The sequence below is a fragment of the Physella acuta genome, unplaced genomic scaffold, assembly GCF_028476545.2.
Source record: "Physella acuta isolate Inbredline_101_S28 unplaced genomic scaffold, ASM2847654v3 ptg000519l, whole genome shotgun sequence".
Taxonomy (NCBI): domain Eukaryota; kingdom Metazoa; phylum Mollusca; class Gastropoda; family Physidae; genus Physella; species Physella acuta.
In genome coordinates, this window is record NW_026732038.1 from 377,501 (window position 1) to 387,372 (window position 9,872).

Sequence of the window (9,872 nt, forward strand, 5' to 3'; positions counted from 1 at the left end):
TAGCATTATTCCCCACCTCACTTAGCACTAAGCCACACCTCTCCCAGCACTAGTCCACACCTCCCTTAGCAAATAGCCCGCGCCTCCCCTAGCACTAGTTAACTCCTTATCTCTAGTAAAACTCTATCCCCCCTCCCACCACACCGCTACCCCCACACCACCCACGTCACCATCATATAAACCAGGGGTCTCCAAACTACGGCCCGCGGGCCGGATGCGGCCCGCGAGGTCCTCTCGTCCGGCCCGCGGAGATCTTTTTGTCCAAGGAAAAAACGTTTGTTGGTGATGGCTGAGGACATGCCTGGAAGAAACTGGCCCCCGAAGTGAAATTTGATAGTTAATGCGGCCCTCGGACTGAAAAGTTTGGAGACCCCTGATATAAACTAAGCCACGTACCCGAATCTTGGCCAACTTATTTATTAAACGCTAAAAGCTTTTAACCCAGCCTGTAAGCCATGTAAACAATTAGAATCTAGCTGCGTGCATCACTGAAAAACTTAAAGTGATTTGAATATTCAACACACGCCTCATTCACTCCAACAGTTGACTAATGCTAATTAAAAATCAACTATCTGTTGCCTGCAATCGCCCGGTGGAATTCATCAGCACAAAACCAAGCACTTCCAAACCGGCAAGTTAGGTCCTACCACGCCCCCAAAATCACGTGCTGATAACGCTCTCCGTGCTGTCCAGACCACGTGACGCTCGTTGCGTCCGTTCGAGACAACGCTTCCAGCCTCGAAGTGGAACGTAACGTCAAGCTAATCTCTATGGTAACCAAACGCATCGATACGGACAGGGGCGTAGCGAGGGGGGGGGGCGGGGGGGCGGACCGCACCGGGTGACACCATTTAGGGGGGTGACACCAAGGCAAAAAATAGCAAAATATATAGAGAAAAACTCGAGGGGGGGTGCAAATCGAAAGTTTGAGGGGGGGGGGGGGTGCAAATCGAAAACTTGAGGGGGGGTGCAAATCGAAAGTTTGAGGGGGGGTGCAAATCGAAAATTTGAAAGTTTGTCACTGGGAAGGGTCTCTATGCCTCTGGGGGGGGGGGTGACACCATTAAGTGCCGCACCGGGTGACACCCAACCTCGCTACGCCACTGGATACGGACCAGACAACAAGGTGTTGACTTAAGTATAAAGTATAAACCAATTCACAAGTAAATTATCTCGCAACGATAAACAACAGCTTTTGTTTTTTCATTGTTACACTTTTTACTCAAAATATACACTTCAGTTTTTGTATTTTTACTTAACTTGTAATCTCAAGTACAGTCTAATTTTACAGATTTAGACGGTCAGATTTAAATTGAATAACGACCCTAAGATGACGTTTATAAATGACGTCACGCAATTTTAGTCTATTCTACCTCAACTTATGACTGTTCTCAAACGTACAAAAATAAAGACCCCATCCCCCCTTTTACCCACAAAGTATTATGGCTCCTCCAAGTTCCAAACTAACGTAAATAAACACCTTTTATTTTATTCCTAAAACTTCAGAATCCAAACCATCTCTTGAACCCCCTACCTGACCTTCGCTTCACTTCACTTCCCCTCCCCCTCCCCCTCGCCTTTGATGTGACTTGTTCCACCCTCTCTACATGAATATTCATCGATGGCCTCTAGACGCTATCTTTCTGATTGGTATATTAAAGAGACAACTCCATTAGCCGTTGTGTAACCGGCTAACAAATTCCCTGACGTAACCATTTAATTAAGCTAGTCCTAATAGTTCATTTACAGTACATGGCACGGCGCCTAGACTTCTGTAAAATCTACTGCGGGTATAGACTAGAGGTCCCAGACAGGGAAATCCTAGAAATAAATGGATTAAGTAAAGAAGGATTAGGAGGCTTTATATAGGAAATGGATCCGAACATGTTACCTACTTTACCAATTACTTAATCCAACACTGGCGACATCATCATTAGATAGAGGTTTCCCTACTTTGTTGAGGAACCGTGCCAATCCTTGGCATACATTTGTGAACTGGAACTTTTTTGTGCTAGACTATAGAGCGTGTTTCTCTTTTGATGCATTCGCAGTTGAGGGTGGATCGGTAAATGAATTAATAGTTTTATATATTACCAAGTAGACTTTCTTAATACATTTGAATTTAACATTTTGATAACAACTATAATCGCATTCCGACAAGTATCCAACGCCGTTCGGGCAAGTGTCTTTCGGGAAAACTTCCTGTTCCCATTTATATATATATATATATATATATATATATATATATATATATATATATATATATATATATATATATATATATATATATGTATATATATATATGTATATGTATATATATATATATATATTCTCCGTGTAAATGTGTTTTCAGTTGTAGTTTTTAGTTTTTAGTTTCTACTAACAGCATATTAATAAACGATTTGGGATAAATCTTCCTCTCTCTACTAGATCTCATTATCCTTCAAATCTGTCAGGTATTACCACCTGCAAGTCGAACAAACATTATTAAACACAACAGTTTGACGTCACAGTTGATGATATATGAGTTTATTTGATTTCGTTAAACTATACTACACTTTGCTAACTTAAATTAGGCGAGCCTGACAAATAAAAGCCTGTTTAATCAAAAACATACCTCATCAGCACAAATAATGTAAACACAAATATAAATGCTCTTATAATTAAAATGTCCACAGTTTTAAATGTAGCATTTGGGCGTACCTGCGAAGAGGTCGAGAAATGTAACTACGATGAAAAGGTGCACGCAGACTTCTGGTATCAAGGAAACTTGCGCGCCATGTGTCGGTGAGTATACATCAACAGTATAGCTATACGTTTTACTTTTTAGTGAGTACATGTCAGCAGTGTAGTTACACGTTCTGCTTGCTAGTGAGTACACATTGGTAGTGTAGCTACACATTTCACTCGCTAGTGAATGCACATCAGTGTAGCTACACGATTTACTTGCTAGTGAGTAAACATCAACAGTGTAGCTACACGTTTTACTTGCTAGTGAGTACAATTCAGCAGTGTAGCTACACTTTTTACTTGCTAGTGAGTACAATTCAGCAGTGTAGCTACACTTTTTACTTGCTAGTGAGTACAATTCAACAGTGTAGCTACACGGTTTACTTGTTACTGAGTACAATTCAACAGTGTAGCTACACGGTTTACTTGCTAGTGAGTACAATTCAGCAGTGTAGCTACACGTTCTAGAATCTACTTGCTAGTGAATACACATCAGCAGTGTAGCTACACGTTTCACTTTTTAGTGAGTAAACATCAGTAGTGTAGTTACAGTTTTTACTAGAGACGACATAATGATTTGAATAAATGAAAAGCAATATTTTTAAAAATGAATTCATAGTTTTCGTACCATCCCCCACACAGTATGGTGAGAGCTACCGCAGACTGCATTCAGCTATCTATTGTAGATTGTCGAACCAAGGGACAAAACTTTACTCAACTCTCAAAGCAGATTCAGGAACACGAAAAATTTTTGAGCTCCTGTGAACAAGGTCAGTAAAAAAAAATCGATTCCATTAATGGGATTAGGTTTTACCGAAAAGTACAAAACACACTTTCCAAAGTAATGCGTTGTTTTGAGGTAATGACTGTAGATAAACGCGCTTTTGTCTCCCCTTTTTTTCTCTACTAGCCATTCTTTATCGAGTACTTTCTCCATTAAAATTAATGCAATCTGTTTTTGTTGTTTTTTCTTTTATATTTTTTTTCTCTCGTTAAATTGCACAGTTATAGGTAGTTATTACATTTGTATGCTCCCAGCCCAAAATATGTTCATTGTGCACTCTAGCGTTTGTTTTTTTCTATCACTGTAACGTACGGATATAATTGGTGGCGCGACGCAAGTTGTTGGGGTAGTAAGAGTGGCGAGTATGTATTATTATATTATCTAATGAAAATTTCACAGCTTACAATTTTAAAATCGTTTATCTCAATGTTTTCTTAAGCTTCTCCAACAATTAACACAATGTTGGCGTGCTTGCTTGTTAAGTGTTATAATAAAAAAAAAATTTCAATTAGAGGGAGACTAAAAATTAAAAAGGTGAATATTTAAAATTGTCTACCCTGAAAACGTACGTACTTACTAATACTGTAGGCTCATTTTGAAGTACCGTAGGGAGATGAGACACACATTTCAAGAAACGAACCACAAATCTTTACACCTCGCGTTAGTCCCCACCTGTATGAAATGGGTTGGGATAAAGCACAGTTGCTAGATCTTATCGCAAAACCCAAAGCAACTGGCGGAGATTGTAAATGTAAAGGTGGAGGGACTAACAGAGACGTAGCGACCCTTCCCGGCGCCCGGGGACAAACATTCGATTTGCACCCCCCCCCCCTCGAACTTTTCATTTGCACCCCCCCCCCCCCTCAAACTTTCAATTTGGCGGCCCCCCTAAGGTCGGCGCCCGGGGACATATGTTCTCCCCCGCCTCCCCCTCGCTACGCCTCTTGGGGCTAGGGACATTGTAGGCCTACTTGCCATATCATCTCCTTGTGATTCGTGAGCTTTTGAACTAGGTTCTAAAACTATATCTATATATATAATTCTCTTCTGGGAGCCGTTAGAAAACAAGCTGCAAGCGCCTCCTTGCAGTCCCCTCTCTTTCTCTCTATCACTATCACTACCACTCCCACCCCACCCCCACATTGTCTGGTGAGCTGTGGTCACGCTAAATGTTTACAAAGCTAAATGTTTACAAATCTTAGAGCCGTAGAGCCGGGTTTCTATTAGGGGCAGATAATTTAGCTCGATTTTAAACTTACAGGAGGTAACTCCTGGTAACTAAGAAATAACTAAGAGGAGGCTGCTTTCACGGGAGGGGGGGTGTAGGATCGGGGTTAGGGGAAAGGGGGGGGGGTTAGTGTTTTAAAGCAAATATTTTCAGTTGCAGCATTGGTACTGTCGAATTCACAAATTATGAATTACTGAAAAGTAGAAAATAAAACAACTAAATAGCGGCGTATGATACGCTGCGGGTCGGCTCGTATATTTATAATCTTAAACGATTCACTCAGATTACTTAACTGGGTTTGTAATTTGGGTTTTGTTTTATTTTAACAGAATCAACAACAACAACAACAACAACAGCGTACTGGACTCATTTTAAGCGTGGCAAAAAAGGAGGGACAAAAAAGAAAACTATAACACCTGGTAAGTGCTTTTGGGGCGGGGGAGGGGGGGGGGGGGGGGCGGAAAAGTAGAATTTTTACTATTGAATATTTTCAAATATACTGGAGGAGGGGGGGGGGTAATATATGAAGCAAGGTTTACAGTAGGCTACTCTTAAAAGAAAATATGTTATGCTTCCATTGGTGTAATAGTTAAGTCTAGTAAATAAATGTTCAATACATAAAATGTCATTATATATATATATATATATATATATATATATATATATATATATATATATATATATATATATATATATATATATATATACATGGGCTCAGTTTTTATTCACAGAACCCCCTCAAGTGGACAAATGTAGTGAGGATATTATGGCATGTGTTAGTTACACACGCGATCTGGGGAAGGAAACCCATGAAGAGATTGAGAAAATAGAAGAGTACTGCATGTAGGTTATTTGTTGTCTTTTATCTGTATATTGTTTGTGCTTCACTAAACTACACTTGAAAGGGTTGTAAATTACTTTTTTTAATTGTAATTTACTTGAACACAGAAAATATTTTTTTTTGTTTCTTTTATATAATAATTGAAATTGAATTCATAATTTTTTTTTTAAACGGCCACAAGACTTATTTTTTTAGTTTAAAAATAATTAAAGAAAATTAATGTGTTTTATATACATTAAAAAATACTTTTTTCACTCTATCTTCAAAATCCACGAGGAGATCAAAAAACTGATGTTCACAACAGAGGCGTATCCAGGTTTTCGGTGTAGGGGGAGCGGAAATAGCAAAAAAAAAGGCGCCGAATTTGTAATATCTTCTATATGAATATATATATATATATATATATATATATATATATATATATATATATATATATATATATATATATATATATATATATATCCTAATATATAATTCCCCATGTGCGAACTTCTCTCTCTCTCTCTCTCTCTCTCTGTCTGTCCGCAAAATATTTTCGCCGGACATCACGTCAGAAACGGCAGCGATATATGGAGAACTTTATACGGACTTTTGTTGAAAATAATATGTTAGATGTTTTAAATGTATAACCACAATTTTATTTAAAGAAGAAAAATAAAAAATAAAGGCGTATTCGAATGTAGAGAAACAGTATTATTTATGCAACCGGAAAAGCAATAATACATGTGAAAAAGAACGCATAAAACTGTGACGTCACTATTGCTTACACATTAACTAATGACGTCATCTGCCGTGTTTAGAATAAAAAGAAATGAACTATTTCATTCAAATTTGATTTAGATCAACGTACACTATGAAATGTATACAATACAATTTTTCCGGCCTAAACTCATAAAATTTATTTTATTTATTTGGATTCTAGATCTAGATATTCTAGATTCATCTATTCAAATAATACATTTCTATACTAAAGTATTTCAGGCCTTAATTACTTTATTGAAATCGTTGTTTATCTATGCAATTTGCTAATCTCTATAATATATATCGCAAAGTTGTCGGGTGCCCGATAGGGCACTTCCCGGCGCCGCAGGCGCTTCAAATTTGGCAGGATCTTGCCTTGGGGCGACAGAACACGGGGGCCGGTTGGCCGAAAAGTCTACGATGATGGGGTCAATACTGACCTCGACTGACCGGCGCCTTATATGAGCTATAAATCGAAAAAAAATGTCCACGGAGGAACCTCTTCATAACTCCTGAGGTCGTAGACCGACCCTCGGGCGAATTAATTAAGCATTCAAATTCTCAATGTTTTCGAAAGCCTAAGCAAAGCTGGGCAGCATGCCTAGTATATATATATTAGCTGTATGATATTTCTTCGATATGATGTAAAATAAATTTAAATTAGCACTTTTAAGGAAAAAAAAACATAATGTAGGCCGACGAAACAAAAACTAAATGGTTTCATACTAAACAAATATATATACGAGCCGACCCGCTGCGTATCATACGCCGCTACTTAGTTGTTTTTTTTTTCTTCTACTTTTCAGTAATTTATAATTTGTGAATTCGACAGTACCAATGCTGCCATTGAAAATATTTGCTTAAAAACACTAACCCCCTCCCCCCCCCCCCCCCCCGTGAAAGCAGCCTCCTCTTAGTTACCTCCTCTAAGTTTAAAATCGTTTTAAACTAAATTATCTGCCCCTAATAGCCGTCACCAAACCCGTCTCTATGATTGTAAAATGTAAACAGAGTGAATACCGCTCACCAGATCATGTGGGGGTGGGGTGGGGGTGGTAGTGATAGTGATAGAGAGAAAGAGAGGGGACTGCAAGGCGCGCTTGCAGCTTGTTTTCTAACTGATCCCAGAAGAGAATTATATATATATATATATATATATATATATATATATATATATATATATATATATATATATATATATATATATATATGTATGTATATATATAATCACACGAGAACCAAAAACAATAAACGGCATAATCTGTTTCGTAATCCTTGTAAAAAATGCATAATAATTCCTGGGACATCTATTAAGACTAGCGAAAAGGGGAAATAATCAATATCTTTATATAAATATGTATATGTCTACATATTTTATTATAAATATCAAAACAAATCAATAACTACTTAAGAATCTAATAAAGTAGTTTAACACTATTCGTTTTTACAAAAATATTTTATCTACAGTCAGAATTAAATATATTGTCATCATAAATGCTAAACTTTTACAGCATAACGAAAGTTTTTAAAATCAGAGTTGGTATAAAAGCCAGCTTTTAGAATTGAAAGTAAAATATTCGGAATACTAGCCTACATATAACTAAAATAACGGTCTTACATTACAGACCATGCATTTTTTAATTAGCTACAGACTTTTAGTGTTCTTCAAAGATAAATTTTTGACATAATGAGAAGGTATGGGTTAGATCACTGTATTGCTCACACACCTTTTACTGGTAATTGCAAGAACAATATTCACAGAGATTTACGTTTCAGATGTGCTGACCAAAGATACATTTTTAACAAATATCAATATCAATGTTTAAAACTTTGAGTTTAAAAAGTTTCCAAAAAGGCGCCACTTTGCTAAAAGTGGCCAGAGGGGGAGCAGCCACTCCCCCTGCTCCCCCCCCCCCCCCCCCCTGCGTACGCTACTGGTTCACAATTTTATAATGATTTATTTAGTTCTTGTAGACCTATTCATTTTATTATTTTTTTTTTTTTTTTTTTTTAACTTGGCTAGGCTATATTTTTTTTAAATCCTTTTCTTGTCGGATAAACACTCAAACCTTGCAACTTTGCCTAGTCATATTTAATTTTTTTTTTTTTTTGAACAGAAATTGTATATTTTGTCTGATCTCCAGAAAAATCCAGAAACAGTTAATCTGTTTGAAATCAACAATATCAGAGTGCAGAGAACGTGGATATGAATTAAATGACACTAAAGTTGATACATTGACAGACTTGTGGAGAAGCAATTGTAAGTTACCTCACGTAAAAATTATTAAAGATTCATCTATTCAAAAAATATATTTTAATTAAACTTTATTATTTACTAGTATAATTATGATGATTGTAAGTATTTGGTTTACACTGCCTTTATTTAAACAAATTTTTTTTTTAATTTGCATACAAACACAAACATCTCGCTTTTATAAAACTATACCTTTCATCTGAGTACTTTCACAGTTCAATGCCTTAAAATTGTTTGAGTTTTGCATTTAAATTTTTTTTTTAAATTGGAGCAAAAAATATTAACATGAATTTTGTTTACTAACTGCAGGCAATTCTACTACTAAGCTCTATGATACTGGTTCATCGAAGCAAAATGATGGGGAAAATCAAAGTTCAAACGTTCAAATTAACTCCATTCTTTTTTGCCTTGTCATCATGATTTCATTTATTTACAACATTGGTAAAGTTCATTTGTAGATGCATAAATATATTTATTTATTTCATTGGATTGTTAATAAAAGAAACATTTTTATAGTATATTTAGTCAAAAGTTGTAACTAAAACATTTTTAAGCTTATGAAATCTATTTTAAAACAGGAAAATTATGGTAATGGTAGTTGTTTTTATGTTTTTGTTAAGTGAAATATACAACAGCCATAATTAAAGTAAAATCTGGAAGTGAGTACAAGTGTAATATCAATAACTGCATTAAAAAGTGCATCAGTTTAATTTTCTATCATTCAATTGATAACATTTTTTTTAAAATTATATGTGACTGTTTTTAAATAACACTTTTATTATTCATGTTGAATGTTGCACTTTTTAATATAAATTATAAATTGCGCAAACATTGATGTACCTTGCTAACTTTTTAACTAATTTACAAAACATAACTAATTTTACCATTACTAACACTTTATTTAAAATATTCCTTACCTCAAATATTTCTTTAACTTGAGTATTCATGAGTCAGCAAATTAAATTATTGTTAAATTAAAGGTTATGGTTTTGTTTCTCAAGATTTGAGCTATGATGGGGCATCCAACCCTTTCTTTTCAACCCCTCTGTCAACAAAGTATGATAAAAAAAGTGCATTTTTAAATTAGTTTAAAGATACCAAGCTAAACTCATCAACTAATGACAGTGTAACTTTGATAACAGTACATTTTATCTGTTATCTGTTGTCAAATATAAATAAGCAGCAGTAAGTTTATATGTATATGTGATACATATGTGTACAAAAGTTGTATTTTTTCCTGGAGATTGCTGCTTATGCATAATCTGAAGTTGTTTGATGATCATTTTTGTGATAT

General features: G+C 35.7%; 1 protein-coding gene across 1 annotated transcript in view; it reads left to right on the plus strand.

Moving 5' to 3' along the window:
- LOC131945042 (uncharacterized) overlaps positions 1-9,310 on the plus strand; it is a 42,901-nt gene extending 33,591 nt beyond the window's left edge. Inside the window, exons 3-8 of the mRNA XM_059306026.1 lie at positions 2,679-2,787; positions 3,373-3,500; positions 5,072-5,161; positions 5,474-5,585; positions 8,469-8,584; positions 8,888-9,310. Coding sequence (XP_059162009.1) covers positions 2,679-2,787; positions 3,373-3,500; positions 5,072-5,161; positions 5,474-5,585; positions 8,469-8,584; positions 8,888-9,036 — 704 coding nt within the window. The 3' untranslated portion in view covers positions 9,037-9,310. The remainder of the gene's footprint in view (positions 1-2,678; positions 2,788-3,372; positions 3,501-5,071; positions 5,162-5,473; positions 5,586-8,468; positions 8,585-8,887) is intronic.
- Positions 9,311-9,872: the final 562 nt, after the last annotated feature.